The 19136-nt window shown below is 48.1% G+C and overlaps 1 protein-coding gene across 3 annotated transcripts in view; it reads right to left on the bottom strand.

Annotated features, from left to right (window-relative positions):
• Positions 1 to 14: 14 nt before the first annotated feature.
• The window catches only part of ADAM17 (ADAM metallopeptidase domain 17), a 50621-nt gene continuing 31499 nt past the window's right edge, over positions 15 to 19136 (bottom strand). For all 3 annotated transcript variants that reach the window (XM_008705372.2, XM_040622818.1, XM_040622819.1), the window contains 9 exons: positions 17826 to 17978; positions 13202 to 13401; positions 12273 to 12376; positions 7227 to 7361; positions 5523 to 5653; positions 4651 to 4729; positions 3789 to 3877; positions 2174 to 2224; positions 15 to 1727 (listed from right to left, as the gene is read on the bottom strand). In XM_008705372.2, the coding sequence (XP_008703594.1) occupies positions 1377 to 1727; positions 2174 to 2224; positions 3789 to 3877; positions 4651 to 4729; positions 5523 to 5653; positions 7227 to 7361; positions 12273 to 12376; positions 13202 to 13401; positions 17826 to 17978 (1293 nt within the window). In that variant the 3' untranslated portion in view covers positions 15 to 1376. The remainder of the gene's footprint in view (positions 1728 to 2173; positions 2225 to 3788; positions 3878 to 4650; positions 4730 to 5522; positions 5654 to 7226; positions 7362 to 12272; positions 12377 to 13201; positions 13402 to 17825; positions 17979 to 19136) is intronic.

The following is a 19136-nucleotide window of genomic DNA, read 5'->3' as shown; positions in this document are numbered from 1 at the left end:
AAGGTAAAGACAAATTTGTTTAAAAAGTCACAATTTTATATAAAAAAAAAAAAAGATTTTCTTACATTGAGCTGGGAACCGTTCACTCTCACATACACCCACTCACCTTCTATCAGATTCCAGAAGTGTAACTAAGCTATGTCATGACTAGGACTGCAAACACCACAAGGTAGAAGTTCAAGTATTAGTGTAACAGGCACCTGCACAATAAACGTCCTCATGAAAAGACTCGATTTGTCACAGGTTCAGTTAATTGCCCTCAAAATTTACAAATAATCTGTTAGAATGTGTTGGCTGTGAGCACGTTTAACTATAATTTTAAGGAAATCAGAGTTCACTTTGATTTGTATCCTTCATGAAGCAAACGCGCACAGTCCTGAAGCACGAAGCGACGCGGTGCCCACCGCGGGTCCCTAGCAGGGGCTTCCGGAAGGAGGGGGGGACAAAGCCGCAGGCCTGAGAGAGGCGACGTGCCCCCCCCACCCCCCTCAGCACAGCACCTCGGCCTTTCAAACCACCGTTGCTGGGTGAGAACTAGCTCACGTACCCCTTGGCCACGAGTGTTTGCAAAGAGGAAACCACGCGCTCGTGTTGTCGTTGTCCAGGTTTTGTGAAGGGCGAGCATTTTAAGAGCAGGGCAACGGTACTAGACAAACTCCGAAAACAACTGCCCGGCAAACTGGGGCCCTGAACAGCTGGCAGGATTCTGTAAATTCAATTTGGCTACTTGTAAACTAGACTGTGTTTTAATTCTTTCTAGAAAGTGCTAACCTTAGAATTTGAAAAACCATATTAATACATCTAATTTTAGCAATAATCTGGGTGATTCTCCCTGCTGCTAAAAGCTCTGGGTAATGCCTAGGAACAGAACCCACATTTTGGAAAGAATGTATAACTCAGTTTTCTCTTTGTCTTTACCTGAAGGCAAAAAACAAACTCTGTGTTCCAGTTGTCCTCACAAGTAACTGCCAAATGCCTCCCGACAGTCAGCGGATCGTTACAGTGTATGTAAAAAAACTGATCATCTCCTTAATCAGTGCTGTTCTCAAAAAAGGTCAATTTACAAAAATGTAAATGTTCATAACCCAATCCAGCTGTATTTTCTGCTTTTGCACCACAGGTTGAAGGGTATTTTAAAAACCAAAAAAACTAAAACCTGAAAGCCTCAAAATAAGCTAGATTCACCTTACCTCTTCCAAAGGACAAGGGCCCACGCACACACGTAGTATTTGTGTGTGAAGGAGTCCAAACACAGGACCAGCATCTGCTGTGAAGTCCCTTATTCCTCCCAAGTCTTCACAAAATGGGCGCAGGGAGTTCAAGTGCGTCCCCCAGAAGCGCCGTGCGCGCGGACGCCCGAGCCAGGAGGCCCCAGCCTAGCACTCGGTCTCCTTGCTGCCCACGCGGTTCTGACGCTGCAGCTTGAAGGAGGCGGCCTTCTCACTTCTCGTCACCGGACGGCCCGTGAGGTCCTCAAAGGACTTGGCAGCGGTGCTGCTATTGGGGAAGGGGTCCTTCTCGAAGCCGTCCTCATCCACGTGCGAGTCTGCGCTGGGGTCCTCCTGGATCGTGTCCATTCGCTGGGGCTCCAGTCTGGGAGCCGCGGGTACCGGCGCTGGCACAGGCGCGGCCTGCAGGGGCTGTGGGCGCCCGGGGGTCTGGGGCGCAGGAAAGGGCTTGATGATGCGAACCGAGGCCGAGTCCATGCTGCTTAGCATTTCCACGTTCTGCAAAGACACAGAGTCAAAGATGGATCCAGGTCCTGCAGCTCCAGCCCTCCCCCCGACGTGGCTGTACACTCCGGACGCCGTGAGCCCTCGCGCTAAGGAAAGCGTGAGGTGAGGCTCCCCCACCTTCCACAGGTCCTGACAGCTGACCATCTGAAGACCCAAAAGAGCACAAGAAACAATCCTATCAAGTCAGGACCCTGAGACAGGAAAGTTCTCAAAACACAGAAGTAGGTCAGTGCCGAACAGCTAAATCCAGGCTGGGGGCGGGGGGAGCAGCCCGTGTAAACCTCCATCCACGTGACTAACAGAGCCCCCCACCCCTACCCCAATCCTGCCCATGGCAACAGGACCTGCCACCGGCCCTCGCTGGGGTGGCCATGGGAGGCCGTGGCTCTAGCAGGGGCCCCGAGCACCTGCAGTGACTGCCACACGTGGGTACTTACGCTGGGGTGGAACAGAGACAGAGACTCATACTGCTTATCCAGCTTCTTATCCTAGAAGGGAAACGAGCGGGGAAAGGTCATTCTTACAAACAATTCAGTTCCGCGCGCTTTCCCTTCAGGCTGCCCCTAAGCAAAGAACCACCGCAGAACATGGGTGTGGCAAGTGGTAGCAGGTCTAGTAGGCGAGAATTTCTTACATAAACTTCACGAGTTCTGCCACCAGCCCGGAAGTGCTTCCTTTGCCCTTGAGGCCATCGGTGTTTTGGTGTCAACTAAGGAACTAGTCAAGGAACGCTCCAGTACAATTCTACATTTCCCCAAAGGCATGTCCCTGTGTGCAGGGGTCAGACCAGGGCAGTGCTGACCGCGGGGGCAGCTGCCGGGGGTGAGGGATGCTGTGTGCAGTTTCCCCTGGCACTGGCCTCCAAATGCCCCAGCCCGCCACGGCCTTGACGCTCAGCTGTCTGAGTTTACCGTGGCCCAAATTCTTAGAGGAACCGAGCCTGATGTCCCTACATCATACTTCCACAGGAGGCTGAACACATGGTTCCATCCGCCACTCAGGCCCCTGCCCGACTTGAAACATGACACTGGGCAAGGCGGGGGGCAGAGCCTGAAAACCTAGGCCTGGCTTCCAGTCCCGCTGCCCTCACACATTCTGTGGTCAGCGGCAAGGCACCACCCTCCCTCCTATCTAGCGGCTTTGCTCCAAAACCAAGGGTCAGGCATCGGTCCACAACGGGCAACTTTCAACGCAAAGTGGACTGGCCTCGCAAGTAAAAACAATCATCGGTGGCACTCTCGGCCACCTGTCAAAGCTTCGGCTGTGTCCTCTTAACACGGCTTTGCTTTAGCAGGGCTGCTCCCTAGATCGCCCTCTCCACACGCACCCCGTGAGAGGGCCCCGGCAAGACCGGAAAGGAAAAAGAGGCAGTAAAGACTCATGAGAGGTACCTGTGCTGGAATCTTCCAAGTGCTCACATGAGGGGGCACTGCCCAAGAGTTCCAGAGCACAAGCCTGGGTCTGATTTCTCATCTCTACAGCAGACAAATCATCATTTTCCCATAGAAGCAAGGTGAATGGAGTTGTAAGAAAAGAGTTTAAAGTCCCCAAGTTTATAAATCACAAGGAGTTATCATTAGAGCCCAATTCACCATGTTTGCTGTTACTCATTTTGAAGGAGAATAATAAAGATTGCTTCCTGTTACTAGACGGGAAGATCTGAACACCCCGTACAATCAGGTCAGGACTCTGCATGGTAGAGGAGCGCCATCTTTGGAATGCTGAGGTGGATATTTGTTCTATTATAAAAAAGCCTGAAATGCTCATTTCAAAGCTTCACTCAGAGGTCCTCGGCAAATCCAGTGAAACAATCTCCCGGGCTCAGAAGTATAATACTCCTCAAATTATACATGAGAACAAATATCCACATACAAAAAGCATAATTCTTTTAAAAAACAATTAGCTAAACTTTTCCCAGGGAATAACACCAAAAAAAAGGTCACTGGAAACATAGGTCAGATCTTGCAAATTTTATCTTTTCTGAAAGTTATAAGATTGGAACTGCACAAAATTCTAATAAAATATCTTATTACCTGCAAGCTGGCAACTTACCACGCAATGGACAAGAATGCTGAAGGGGATCCAAAATATCAAGGAGAAAACCAGGACGGAACCTACGATGTTGTCTGCCAAAAACTTCCCTGCGAACAATTCCAAAAAGTGAATGTTCTGATCAAGTATTTTAGACACTCAACATTAAATGCTCTTAGCATATTACCATTGTGTCAAATGCCATAGACAGCCGGCCAGGTGGTAATAATACTGAGGCGGTCCTCAGTAGTGTCGGTGTCACCTATGCTAGCCTGGGCCACCTCCCCGAACCACAGGTGCTCTTCCAGACACACCCCTGACATACTTGCGGAGAAGAACAGATGATGTCACACAGTGCTCAACACGATCCCCGGAGTGACGGTGTGAGGCGCTAAGCACAGAGAGGGCTACTACTCGCAACGATGCTTAACGGGACAAAGTTGTTGCTATCCGGGTATTACTTTTGTGACTATAAATTATGAACCCTGCAAGACCGAATACATTGCTGCTTCTGCAAAATCTGAGACCCACTTTTTGTTTTGAGGCCCACTTTTAAATGATGCTTATATCAGATAGGATTCAGGTTTACAATCTATAGGACTGGACCATGCTTATGGTATCAGGTGTTCATTTGTTAAAGAAGGAAGTCAGCATTTTGACAAAGTACAGACTTTCCTTGTCTGAAAATCGGGCATCTGCACTACACGGGGAGAGCTAGGAGTCCATTTCATCTTAGCTGACAAAGTTGTTTCAACAAAAGCTGTGAATATTTCCATCTGCTGTTGCAGGATTAGAACATATTAATCCGAAAGCACACTTTTCTCATGTCATCACCGAAACTGGCTCAGTTCCAAGCAAAGAGCCACCCAGGGAAATCACCTACCAAAAGTATTGATGCTCAGCTGGTCAATGAAGTCCCAAAATCGCTCGATGACGTCCTGTACTCGCTTCTCACACTTGCCCTATGAAGAGGAAACACACAGTACTGCCCCGAGAAGTGCTGCATTTAGCAGCAGCCTGGCGGCACAAGTAACGGACGTGAAAAGGCTTCATTAAATCAAACCCTCAGATGACCTATTTTTTGACACAGGACCTAAGAAAGCAGGACACACTTGTATACTGACACTTCCACAATTAGTCCGTTTTTATACGTGAATTTAGAAGTCCCAGGAAACGAAACTTGAGAAAACCAATTTTAAGACGAGGTCCTCTAGCAAGACCTCTACTGACCCCACACACACACGCACACACACACACACACGCGTGCGCAGTGAGCAGGAGGAACACTGACTGCCCAGGGAAGCTGGCCTAACCCCTCTAAATCCTCTTCTGTGGCTCTAGGTGTTTCTCTAGAGAACAAGAGGGTCTAACGCAGGTGCGTCAAGCCACCTCTTGGTCTTCCCTGTATCAGCACTGGTTTCAAAATCAAAACTTGTGATTTCACAATCTTAGTCAATTTTATAATTAGTCTAGAAAACCAAGTAATTAACACTGCCTAAAACGAACGAGCTTTACCAAAAAGGCCCCCTAGGTCCCACCCAGTCACTGGACTCGGGGTCCCCTGCTCTGGAGAGAGTGCACTCCAGTTTCCCAAGAGCACCTGGCCGCCTCCCCCAGGTGGCCGTGCACACAAGAGCAAGCAGTGGGTTATGAAAGCGTGGCAGGACTCCTTCCACTGGCAAAATCAAGTCTTTACAATATCAAAACTGCCTGTCTGGCTGTTGCAGAAAAAGCTGCACCCAAGTAAGCACTCACATTCATGTCGCAGAAGCCCACCGTACAGGGCTTTCCTTTCCTCAAGAATAAGTTCTTCTGTTCTGCATCCACGTAGGGCACACACCGGCCTGAGGGGTCCCTGCAGCACACCTTGCACGAGTTGTCAGTTTCTGGAACAGAATCAGGGAATGTAGGGCAGCTGGAGTGCAGACCTGACGCTCCTGCTTCCCTCCTCTCCTCCCCACCCCGCTCCCAACGGGGAAGGAAATGCATTTATTTTTCATTTCAATAGCAAACTATCCCTCATTCACCCCCAAAGACTAACTTCTGAGTTCAGGTTCCTTGATCCTCAGAGAGGCCACAAGGTAAAAACAATTTACACCAAAGAGTTTCCTTTAACAGATTAAAAGCCAAATTATTCTACTTCAACTCCTTTATGATACTCAATGTTTCCCTTCATCCCGACATTCTTATTACACTGATTTCAACCCTTGGCGTCTCCGTTTCAAATACACCCTTGGAGAACCAAGGCTCTAGCGAGAGCCAGCACAGCTTCAACAGAACAGCCCGGGGCAGATGGAGGGAGAGGACGTGTGATGTGAGCACAGCGGCCAAAACCAAGATGCCCTCCATCTAGACCTACTGCCCACAGCACGTGGGGTCATAGAACCAACTGGGCACCACATAAGCCTCGTGGAACACACACCAACAGCAGAAATGCCCAAAAAGTCAACTGGCAACATAACTCGGGACAGTACGTGACCCAGAAGAAGTCCACAGTTACACTTACTCGGGAGGAACTGAAATCAACCAGAACACAAAAACCAGCAAAACCGCTTTAATGGGAGAAGAAAAACCTTTTCATCATTCATTCGTTGATCAAGCATTTCCTGGGCATTTACCATGTGTCTCTCCAAGGCATCGCAAGCCTCCTGCCACTCCCTCGGGAAATGACTTACTTGGCATCTACCGTGTGTTAGCTTCCATATGTACTCGCTCCCCTGGAAGAGCCGCTGCCTCCGCCGTATGCACGGGGAGTTCCCGACCTAGTGGCTCTGGCTGCTGGGTTGTTCTGAACGCAACAGAACCCTCTGGGGGGGGAGGCAGGGTGGGAAGCTTGGAGCCTCGTCAGTCCCCAAGGTCCCTTCTCAGACCCAGGAGTTCCAAAAATAGAAGGTGGAAACCTGAGGACAAGTCTAAGAGGCCAGCATGATGTCACCAACCATCGCTAAGTGAGGCCCCTGCCCCAGACATCTGGCAGGGAGACAGGGCAGCAGGCTCAGTGCTGGTGACAATAGCAAACTCCCTGACAGGGTCAGACCCTGGAACCAGCTCGCCCCCGCTGTAGTCCTGAAGGAACGTCCGCGTTCACTGCGGGTAAGCAGCAGCCGGTTCCTGCTGCGTTCACAGTGTGTAAGACACGGCGGGCGGGGCGCAGTGAGGACAGACCTCCATCTACCCACTCAGCCTCTCCCAGCCCTCAGCCGGGCACATGGTCTGAAAATGGAGCAAGAAGGAAGACCGACAGGCCAGTTTTCACACACAAGACAGGTGCCAGGATCTGAATCCGGAGAGCTGTCACAGACCACCCTGCCCTTCCCCGACCCTGGCTGCGTTCTTACCACCACCCCGGCCAGCAGCGAGCAGCCTGTATTGCTGGGCCACCCGAGGGAGGGACAGGGCCTGGCAGACACAGACCGTCTCCCCTCCTGCTGCAAAGACACAGCGCGGACGTGTGCTCACCGTTACACGCACAGGACTCCAGCTGCTGCTCCCGCTCACAGAAGGGAACGCACTTCCCATCTTTACACTTGCCGAGATCCAAGCACACCGTGTCATCTGCAGCATTGCCAGGAGGGGGGCACTCACTGCTGTTACCTGGAAGCACGCAGTAAGCACACAGGTCACCATGAGTCACATGGCCAGCAGTCCTACAGGGGCAGGCCTCTGATTCTCACAAACATTAGCACCACACTTCACAAAGAGTGAGAAGTGACCCGGGAGCAGGACGCCAGTGGCCCACATCCACTCAGCCGATTAGCATCAAGTGCCTGGCTGGGTACCCCGCCCTGCGTGGTGCGGGTCCCCGTGCTCCCAAACCACCCCTCAGCCACTATTGAACATTTTGCTTTTACCTTTTTATGGTGAAACAGAACTACATATGACAGAGTACGTACATATGTAACATCTACGAAGCAGACATTACAGCCGCCCCTTGAACTGAAAATCAAGCTCTGCGGGGAGGCTCACAGCAGCGGCCGGCCAGGCTCCTCCAACCTCACCCACGGCCACTCCTGAGCCCCCACCTCAGCCAGGCTCCGATGTCCTCACCTCTCCAGGGTCTCTCCCTCGGAACCGTAACTACGCTGTTCGGTTTACCTGGAATGTTCTCGTTTCCACCTTGGAGGGCACTGGCTGGCTTTTTCTCACCCTTAGATCTGGCTCGAAGACCCTCAGACCTCCTGGGGCCCTACTTTCACCCCACGACGCTCCCCTGCTACAGCTACTCCTCTCCTTCAAGCACACACTTTGCAATTTACATCTTTTTTTTTCTTTTTTTAAAGTAGGCTCCACACCCAGCAAGGATCCCAAAGCAGGGCTCGAACTCACGACCCTGAGATCAAGATCTGAGCTGAAGGCACCTGGCTCGGTCGGTTAAGTGTCTGCCTTCAGCTCAGGTCATGGTCCCAGAGTCCTAGGACAGAGCCCCACATCGGGCTCCCTGCTCAGCGGGGAGCCTGCTTCTCCCTCTCCTGCCACCCCTGTCCCCCGCTTGTGTGTTCTCTGTCAAATAAATAAAATCTAAAAAAAAAAAAAAAAAAAAAGACCTGAGCTAAGATCAAGAGTTGGGCACTCAACTGACCGAGCCACCCAGGCACCCCTCAATCTACACCTATGTGATGTTGTTTTTGGCTCCCCTCTCACAGACTGGTGAGCTCCATGAGAGCAAAGATCAAATCTATTAATGAATCAAACTTATGTCCAGTCCCTACCACAAACCGTAAGTATGCCACAAATATTTCTTAAATGAATCAATGATTCTTCTGGACAAAAGCCACAGAAGGATGTTAAATTCAACTGAGAGGATGGAATGAGGGGCTTATTGTGGAAAATGAGCAACACACGCAGTTAAACATGACCACAAGAAGAGAACTACTACATGCAAACAGCAGACGGTGACCAGAGATGGAGGCCTGGCCTTCCACCTGTCGAATGGGACCCATCCACAGAGTCCGAAAGAACTCGGACTTCAAAGTCACTGGAACACTGACAGGAAACTTAAAGGAACCTGTCCTGTCTCAAACAAAAGCAGCCTCTTCCATGAAGCACCCAATACACACCACACCCTAGTGCGGGCACACCACACATGCCTCCGGTCTGACGCACCCCTTACGGCACTGGGCGTTCTGCATCAACAGGACCGGCACGCAACACACCTGCCGCTGACAGCAGGCTGCGGGGGAAGGGCAGCACGCCGGTGAAGGGAGAGGCCGCACCGCATGGTGTTCTCGGGGTGGGCTGCCGCCCTGACATGTACATCCAAACTGCCTCGTGAGGATGTGCTGAACATGTGCTCTCTGAGCGCCAATACCACAGCCTCAGACACAGAGGAAGCACTAAAAACACAGCGCCACCAGCTCACTGGGCTCTCGAGGCTCAGGGTGCGGCAGACCCAGCGGGCAGATGGAGCTCGTGGCACAGATCGCTGCGCCCGTCCTCAGAGCTGCCGGGGCACTGGGCCGGGGGGTGGGGAGGTGGAGGGGACCAAGAATGTCCACTTCTAACAAGGTCCCAGGTGATGCTGATGCTGAGTCCTTCTAATGAGTTTATGTTCTGCTCGCTGCTCCTTCATATAAATATCAAGGGAACAAAGGGCTATTTGATAAGAATGAATGAATTTTTTCAAATTGCTTTGCTTATGCTTCTTTAAGAACATTTTTCTGAATCTGCTTTATTACTAAAATAAAGACTGAAACATAGAGCACAGCTAGAAACTGTGAAGCTTGACTGAGACGCTCGGCTCCTGACAAGTGGCAAACTGCGGTCATGCAGACAGATCTCAGGATGTACGTCACGAGTGGCATCTGATAAAATGCACACTGAAAAGCCAAAGGAAAAACCAAACTGAGACAAAGCTTCACGAGGAATCAAAAAGACAAGTGTTGCTGAGGATGAGGACACACAGCAGCCTCGGACACTGCCGGTGGGAATGTAAAGTGGCGCAGCCCCTGGGGAAACAGCCTAGCAGCGCCGCAAACGGAACAGTTACCGCATGACCCAGCAATTCTGCTCCTGGGTCTAGACAGGGGAAAGACAGACATACAACCACCCAAAATCTTGCACAGAAATGTCTGCAGCAGTGTTATTCATCATCAGAAAGTGGAAATAATCCGAAAGTCCATCAACTGATGAACGAATGAAACAAAATGTGGCCCATCCTAACACACCGGGCGATCACTGGGCAATCAGCACAAACGAAGTCCTGCTTCACGCTACGGCACGGATGAATCTTGAAAACGTGATTCTGACGGAAAGAAGACAGCTGCAAAGTGCCATGTACTGTAGGAGTCCATTTATAGGAAATGTCCAGAACAGGCAAATACACAGAGACAAAAAGTAGATTACTGGCTGTCTGGGGTTTGGGGGGGATGAGGGGATTCAGCGATGGCTACAGGACACAGGTTTCTTTTTGAGGTGATGAAAACGTTCTAACACTGTGTTGGTAGTTGCACACGCGAACACCTTAGAAACCACTAACCTTACACTTTAAATGGGGAAACAGGGCGCCTGGGTGGCTCAGTTGGTTAAGCGTCTGCCTTCGGCACAGGTCATGATCCCAGAGTCTTGGGATCAAGGCCTGGCATGGGGCTCCCTGCCCAGCAGGGAGTCGGCTTCTCCCTCTCCCTCGGCTTCTCCTCCCCGCTCATGCATGGGCTCTCGCTCTCTCTCTAAGAAAATCTTCAAAAAAATAAATAAATGGATGAACAATATGCTATATTAACTGAATCTAATAAAGCTGTTAAGAAAACCATACCAACCAACCAAAAAACCCAGAAAGATAGAAAAATAAAAGAATGGAAGAGATACACCAGACAAATAGGAACCAAAAAAATCTGGGGTAGCAGACTATTAACTAAAATATGTAAGTCAAAAAAAAAATCACAAAGGTCAAAAAGCAACATTAAAATACTGGTAAACAAAGAGCAGATCAAGAAAATGTAGAGACTATGTCCAGTTATGTACCTAAGAGCAGAGCTTTGAAAATCTTTTAGGAACTGACAGAATTCGGAAAATATGCACAGTCAATATAAAGATTAGCTCCAGATGGATTAAAGTCCTAACTGTAGAAGGTAAAATTATGAACCTAACAGAAAAAGCTGTGGGAAAGATCTCTGTAACTGTCCACAATTCAAAACAATACATATACACCCCACAACAGCAAGATATGATTACATTAAAATTAAGGTTTCTGTGCCAAAGACAACAGGAGGGAGGTGTGTGCAACTTCTAAACCAAATTATCGTACAACAGCTCCTCCGAATCAACACAGCAAAAAGACATGAAACCCAGTTTTTAAAAATGGACCAAATCGAGGCACCCTGTTGGCTGGCTCCGGCTCAGCTGTTCGAGCAGGCGACTCCTTTTTTTTTTTCTTAGGTTTACTTGAGAGAGAGAAAGCACAACAGTGCACAAAAGGATGCATGATCGGGGGTAGGAGCAGAGGGAGAGAGAGAATCTCAGACTTCCCGCTGAGCACAGAGCCCAACGTGGGGCTCAGCCCCACAACCCTGAGACTATGACCTGAGCCAAAACCGAGAGAGCTGAACCACCCAGGCGCCCCAGAACATGCAGCTCTTGATCTTAGGGTTGTGAGTTCAAGCCCCATGTAGGGCACAGAGACTACTTTAAACAAATAAATAATAATTTTTAAAAAGGACCAAATATATGAACTGGCTATTCATAAAAGGAAAAATCTGAATGGCTAACAGATAAAGGGAGATGTTCAAGAAACATGCAAATACAGAGAACAGATCACTTTGCCCTCATCAGACTGGCAAAAAAATAAAGACCATCTGGGTAACAGGGAGGGTTGACAAGGACACTGGAACGCGGGAATCTGCACACATGACGGACGCACCAGGACCGCTGTTCTAGAGATCAACGCAGGGCTGCTTTCTATGAGCAAGCAATTCCGCTCCTCCACGTGCACCCAGGAAACCCTTACCACACCTGAAGAGGCGTGGGAGACTGTCTGTCGCAGTCCTACCTGCGGTATCCAGAAGATGAAGGCCATCCAAGCCATCACTTAGTGAACAGATGAGTACAATACACTACGTCACACAAGTAAACTCAGCAGGTGCCCCAAACAATGAACTATGTACAGACATGGATACAGACAAAGACAGACGGCACGACAGAGATGATTCATAAAAACACAGCACTGAGTTTAAAAAAAGATCTAGAGTATTATCCTGGCCTATTAAAAACACATATATACACAAAAAAACACTATATTATCTTTCAAGGAAATACACAAACCCAGGCAAATATTAAACGCATTACAGCGCGGCCTGTAATAGGAACGAGGTGATGGGAACAAAGTCGACGAAAGGCAAGTAATAAGAAAGAAAGCAGGACGGGTCCGGCACCGACCACTGGGAAGTGCATCTCAAACTAAGGAGTATGACTGGGAAGACTGTTTTCATCTGAACGAAATACAGTGTTGTTTCAAACATACACATACTCACCTGAGCAAAGCATCCCAAGAGAAGCAGCAGCAGGACTCACCTGTGCAGTAAGACACGCCTTTGCAAGTAGCATTAATAGCCTCTTGGCACTTCTTCTGGGCAGTCTCGAACTGACAGTTTTTACAGCAAGGGCTGTTCCTATCACTGCAGAGGTAGAGCAGACACAGGTCCAGTCAAACGTCAGCCCCACGGCAAACGCTACGGTCATGACACAGGGCCCTGAAGATGGCAGGGAAGGCCTCCCGGCTGGGCCACCCAGACGCCAGCCCACCTGCCTACACTCTGTCCGCGCTTCCTACTGCGGCCTGAGGCAGCAGCGACGTAGGCAGGAAGCGCAGAAAGGTCCAAGGGGACTCCGCCTTAGAACACCTTGGTATCCTTGGTTTTTATTAATGCGGTAATTTTAAAAAAGAGAGAAAAGGAAAAAAAAAAAGGAAGACATGGGCCTGCAAGGCCATCCACAGAGAGGAAACTAGGCAGCCAGAGTCCTAGTTGCCATCAGTATCTACGACGACAATACGCATCTGCTTCTCACCATAAACTCAAGCTTTCCTTCTAAACTAAGCCAGCACCAGCCAGCAACATGGAAACATCGGTACCTTCGAATTTGTAACCTGCTTCCTCTGCATTTAGCGTATGCCATTAAACAGTATTCTCCAACACTGTTTATTGCATAGAATGCAATAGAAACACAAAACTTCAGATCTCAGGACTGTCATTCTGATTGGGTCTAATATCTTGTCGCTATAAAAGAAAGCAGCTGTGAACATCCTCATTTAATCACCCCTCGCATCTCCTTAGAAAAGACTCTGACCTGTGGGATCCTGAATCAAAACGTCTATAAGATTAAAGGTTTTGTGACATAAAGTCACACTGCTTCCCAGAAAGTTTTCCTGCTGTAAAGGACGGAGAGAGACAAACACGCCCACGCAGCACCGCCCCTTCCCGACTCTCAGGCCCCGAGCTCACCTGCACTGCACGCCCGCCCTGAGCATGCAGTCACTGCTACAGCACGTGTCGTTGTTCAGGTACATGATGCCCGGGTCGCACTCCTCTCCTTCGTCCACCCTGGAGTTCCCACACACCTTGTTGCTTCGCTCTTGAAAACATTCCTGGGCCTTACTTTCAATGGTCTTATAGATGGACTGCTTACTGCAGTTTGAAAACATCTTACAAAAGAAAAGGCCACAAAGGAACCAAAAGAACAATACGTCATTCCCACGTAGTGTTTGTGTTTCTTCTCTACAGACAAACTCTTACTCTAACAGCCACAGTCAGAGCCACCTTGAAGGTCTGTCAGATTCCATCACCATCACCTCAAAAGGCCAGCTATGCGGAATCAAGTTGTCCCCCGCAGTAGGGTGCCCAAAAGCTGGTGTGAATTTGGTCAAGAGCCTAGAATTCTTCCCAGGCAAGCTGTACAAACACTGAGACCATGCATCCCGGCCAGGCCCGTCAAGAGGACCCACGCCCCGGCCCCACCAGACCCTTGGCTGGCACCCGGCGCTGCTGCAGTGACGGCGAAAAGGCGGCACGCGCCATCACCTTCCTGGACATGAGGATTCTGGGATGCAAAACGGAGTCTCTCTCTGATTTACTTCCTTCTCTTTTCCCTGGCTGTGTATACGAACGACCCATGTTCCAAGTTTTTAAATAGGTGAGCACAGTAAGAGGTAGGATATTACATATCGTCTATTAAAAGATAAAAATCCAAATTGTTACCTAAACATTCACATGGGTCTCCATGATTTTTAGATTTCTACAAGTGACCAATGTCCCAAAGGAAGCCTCTACCCTAGCTTCTCTACTTGCAATACAGAACCAGGGAAATGGCTTCCTGATAAATTTGGGGATTTTTACCAGGAGCTCTGAAATGGAGTCCATTTCCGAAACCAATCTGAAATTAGCAAGACAGGGAGTAAAAGACTTGAGGAAAACTTGTGCAGTGATTTCTTAAGGCAGGGTCTCCACAATTGCTGCACAGTTGCTAAAATGGCTTCACTTTTGCCCCAGACGAGAGCCAGGAAGCCCCTGAGGAGCAGAGAGCACAGGACCCTCCCCAAAGGTTAACTGTGATTGTTGATCAGATACGGAAAGGATTAGTTTTAGAATGGTATCTAAATTTATCACCCTACACAGAAAATACTAAATGGGCTTGTTTTTTTTTAAGGATCTTCCCATTTATTCTAGGGTAAAGATATTTAAGGGGTCTGGTTATTTCAGTCTAGGCCTCGGGCAGTTAGAATTTGCTGGGTTTACTCACGAGCACTGCAGATTCATGAACTCAATTTTAACAGTTCACTCACGGGAGAGCAGATGCTCAGAAATCAGAATTCCCACTGAAGCAGCGAGAAGCCTCCTCACTAACTTATCAGAGTCACACCCCGAGTGGCGGGGCCCTTGGGCAGAGAGAAGAGGAACATGGTTTTCACGCTCCCTGAAGACCTCTGGCCTTCTCTTTGCACCCTTCCCACACTCTCTCCTCTTGTGCCAACAAACCCTCCTACGAGCTCACTCCCCTCGCGCCATCTGACCACAGCGACTCCGAGGCACATCACTGCTCAGCAGCTTGTCTGGGGGAGGTGCCAGCCCTGCCCATCAAGGTCAAGGAAACTGGAGCGCTTTTTATCTAGTTACAAACATTTTTATTAAGGAATTCATTTAAAATGTAGATTAGAAGACACCCAGTATCTTTTTACAAGAAAATCACTACTTGGGTAAACCAAACAAATAGAAAAGACACTAAATATGATGTGCTTGGGACAAAATAAATAAATGGAGAAAATTGTCCTTTTTTGATAAAGTAGCACTTCCTTTACTTGTCCCGCACTTATTTAAGTAAGCTCCACATCCAACATGGGGCTTGGACTCACACCCCTGAGATCAAGAGTCATGTGCTCTACTGACTGAACCAGCCAGGAGCCCCAAGAGTTATCTGTTTTATTCTTTTTTTAAAAAAAGTAAGCTCTATGCTCAATGTGGATAGACTGCCACTTCCTAAATTTATTTTTTTTTTAAGATTTTATTTATTTGAGAGAGTGAACAGGGGGAGGGGCAGAGGGAGAAGCAGAATCTCCGCTAAGCAGGGAGCCCAATGCAGGGCTCGATCCCAGGACTCCAGGGTATCATGACCTGAGCCAAAAGCAGACGCTTAACCGACTGAGCCACCCAGATGCCTCCACTTCCTGAATTAAAAAAAAAAAAAAAGGCTCTGGCCAGGCACCAGTCTCCTTAGAAGTCATTACAAGGCCATGGAAGAGCTCACAGGGAAATTTCACTAAGGAGAACTTGCAGAGGAAGAGTCTGTAAAGTAAGACAACTTCCCCCGAAGTATCCACACCATCCTCATAACAAAGCAGCAGATGACTACAGAGTGCACTAATACTACAGCCAGGAGCCAAACGTGGCTATCTCAGTTCTTTTTCCTCATCACATACTTCATACTTTTTATTAGAGAAATGTTCACACAGCTGCAAAATGGACAGAACAGTCTTGTGAACACCCATATGCCCCTTACCAGCTTCAACAATGATCAACTCATGGCTTCCTAACTCCTCTGTACCCTCGCCACTTCCCCTCTGCCCCCAATATTGGGTTGTTGTTTGCTTTTTAATAGCTTTATTAAGGCATATTTTACATATCACAAAATTCACCCATTTCAAGTGTCCAAGTCAGTGATTTCCAATAACTTTACCAAGTGGTACAGCCATCACCATAAATGAGTTTGTAGACATGTTCTTGTCCCAATAAGGTCCCTCATGTCCTTTTACAGTTAGTTCCCATTCCCAGCTCCAGCCCTAGGCAATCACTATTGAATTTATATAAAATAGAATTTAAGAAGAATAAAATGAATAAAACAAAATTTAAAATTCAGTTACTTGGTCTCTCCGGTCACATCTGGAGTGCTCAATAGCCACCTGTGGCTAGAATGTTTTCGTCATCCCAGAACCTTCTATAGAATAGCACTGAGCTACAATGTACATGATTAGAAATGCAGAGACAGGGGCGCATGGGTGGTTCAGTCAGTTAAGCATCTGACCCTTGGTTTTGGCTCAGGTCACAATCTCAGGGTTGTGAGACTGAGCCCCGTGTCGGGCTCCATGGGGAGTCTGCTTGAGATTCTCTCTCTCCCTCTGCCCCTCATCCCACTCGTGAGCACGTTCTCTCTCCCTCTCTCAAAATAAATCAATCATTAAAAAAACAAAATGAGGGGCATCTGGGTGGCTCAGTCGTTAAGCGTCCGCCTTCGGCTCAGGGCCTGATCCCAGGATTCTGGGATCGAGCCCGGCATCAGGCTCCCCGCTCAATGGGAAGCCTGCTTCTTCCTCTCCCACTCCCCCATTTGTGTTCCCTCTCTCGCTGGCTGTCTCTCTCTCCGTCAAATAAATAAAATCTTAAAAAAAAAATGAAATGCAGAGACAACTCTGAAAAACAGTGGAAAATTCAACAGGGTATGTGACAATCAGAAGAATAGGCAAACGAGGCGTGCAGAGCGCCTCAGGCGCAAGCCATCAAGCGGAGGAAATAGAAAACTTTAGGTGCAAAGCCACCTTAACAGCCAAGGAAAAAGATGACAAAAAGAACACGAGAAAAAAACTTCCAAAAGCCGTGTCAGGGCCAGGAAAACACAAAAGTAATCCCTTCCTCTAGCTACCTGCCAGGCTTTAAAGAGCCATGGCCTGGCTCTAAAAAGGCATCAGGAGAGATACTTCATCCTTCCCGGTCAGAGTCAGACCTCTCTAACTTGGCAGCAACGCTAGTACATTCTCCTCATGATGCTTCGCTGCTTAACTTCAAGTGAAATGCACCAACCAGACGCCTGTGAACACTTTCAGGTCAGACTCTAAGAGTCAGTCGTAGCCACGCTTAACGGTTCTCCCATGGGACTCGTGTACTCTCAGAAACCGCTGGTAGCAAACTGTTCATTTATTTTCTCAACAAATTACTACGTGCCAGGTACCCTGCGAGGCACTGGAGACAGAGCTGTGAACAAGACAAGCGAGGGCCTTTCCCACGGGAGGTTTGTAGTCTGGCAAATTATGTATTTTGTTGCAAAAGTTTATGAAAACATGCAAATTAAGTAGAGTTCAAAGAACAACAGCTTGTATAAGAAATGACATGAAATTTCTGGGGTGCCTAGATGGCTTAGTCGGTTAAGTGTTTGCCTTTGGCTCAGGTCATGATCCTGGGGTCCTAGGATCGAGTCCCACATCAGGCTCCCTGCTCAGCAGGGAGCCTGCTTCTCCCTCTACCCCTGCTGCTCCCCCTGCTTGTGCCTTCTCACTGTCAAACAAATAAAATCTTTAAAAAAAAGAAAGAAATGGCATGAAATTTTTAACTTGCACCAGACCTTGCCATCTACAACTCCAACACGAGCCTTTACTATCGCTAATTTTCCATATAGCCCCAATCAACATAATTAATTTTGACAGCTTCGATGGATCATATTTCACTCTAAAACACACAACCAAGTTTGATGGTACTTCATAATTTGCAGTTCCATCTGTGGAATGGAAGGCTTTTCTGAGCTCTCATTATAATTAAACATAGCCTCTTTCCTTCCTAACCTAAAAAAGCTCCAAAAGATACATACCTTATTGTTCTCATGATCTCCACTCACAGCGATGGGATACATAACGTATTTCCCTCCCTGGTCCTCATTTGGGGCGCATTCCGCTAGGCCATCCGGATCATGTTCTGCTCCAAAGTTGTGTCCCAATTCATGAGTTGTTACCAGGTCAGCTTCCTTAAAGGATCATGCAAAGAAAGCATAATGAATTAATATCCAACCATGACCTGCTCTGGCCAGCTACGCCCTGCTTTTCTTAGATGGGGTCCTGATTAATGCGATCAAGAGAACAGCAGTAGGACTGTGGGAGTTGGGAATGTATGGACTGAAGGGCCCAACACAGTGGGATAACAAACGTATACCAAGTGTAACGTCGTAGCTAAACTACCAGTATATCAGAAACTAGTATTTCTTATTAATATCCATTCTCCCCTTCTTCCTTAAAAAATCCTAATCCTGCTCGGGTTGGCAATGTACTCTGTTAAAATAGCCACCTTCCCATATTTCTTTGAAGGCAGGTCGGTCACATGACCAATTCTGTCCAGTGAGATATAAATAGAAGCCAGTGGGTAGGACTTCCAGAGTTTTGTTTTTTTTGGGTTTTTTTTGTTGTTGTTGTTGTTTTAACAAGGGACAGACAAGGCTCTGTCCTCCTTTCCGCAACACAGAAGAGAACGATCTTGTGAGCAGACGATAAGCATGAAGACAAAGGCCTGGGCTCAGGGGGGCTGACTGAAAACTGGGAAGATCCTGGCTCCCTGAGAGCATCACTAAGCAGCTGCAGCACCCACAGGATGCTATCCATGACCTTTTTGTTGACTGAAGCAAATACACCTCTTATTTAAGTCGCTGTTTGTCAGATTTTCAGTCGTATGGATTTGTTCAATGTACCGACACATTCCTAATGGATATACCTGGGCAAAAGCAAGATCCTAAAATCTTCTAGAGGAAAAAACAGGTCACATTCAAAGGATAAAAAATCAGAATGACTTCAAATTCTAACAGTAACACAAAACACCAGAAGACAATGGAGCAATGCCTGCAAATGCTGAGAAAATTTAATTATCAATCAAGTTTAAGAGTAGGGTAAAGACATTTTCATATATGCAAAAATCTCAATTTGCCTCTCATGTACCCTTTTCTTAGGAAGCTCCTGGAAGATATGCGACACCAAAATGATGGTATAAATCAAGAAAGAGAACGAACAGGGGTGCCTGGGTGACTCAGTTAAGTGTCTGCCTTCAGCTCAGGTCATGATCCAGGAGTCCCGGTATCAAGCCCTGCATGGGGTTCCCTGCTTGGCGGGGAGTCTGCTTCTCCCTCTGACCCCCCCCC

The sequence above is a fragment of the Ursus maritimus genome, unplaced genomic scaffold, assembly GCF_017311325.1.
Source record: "Ursus maritimus isolate PB19 unplaced genomic scaffold, ASM1731132v1 scaffold_6, whole genome shotgun sequence".
Lineage (NCBI taxonomy): Eukaryota > Metazoa > Chordata > Mammalia > Carnivora > Ursidae > Ursus > Ursus maritimus.
Note: the sequence above shows the minus strand (reverse complement) of the source record. Positions and strands in the feature narration are given on the sequence as shown.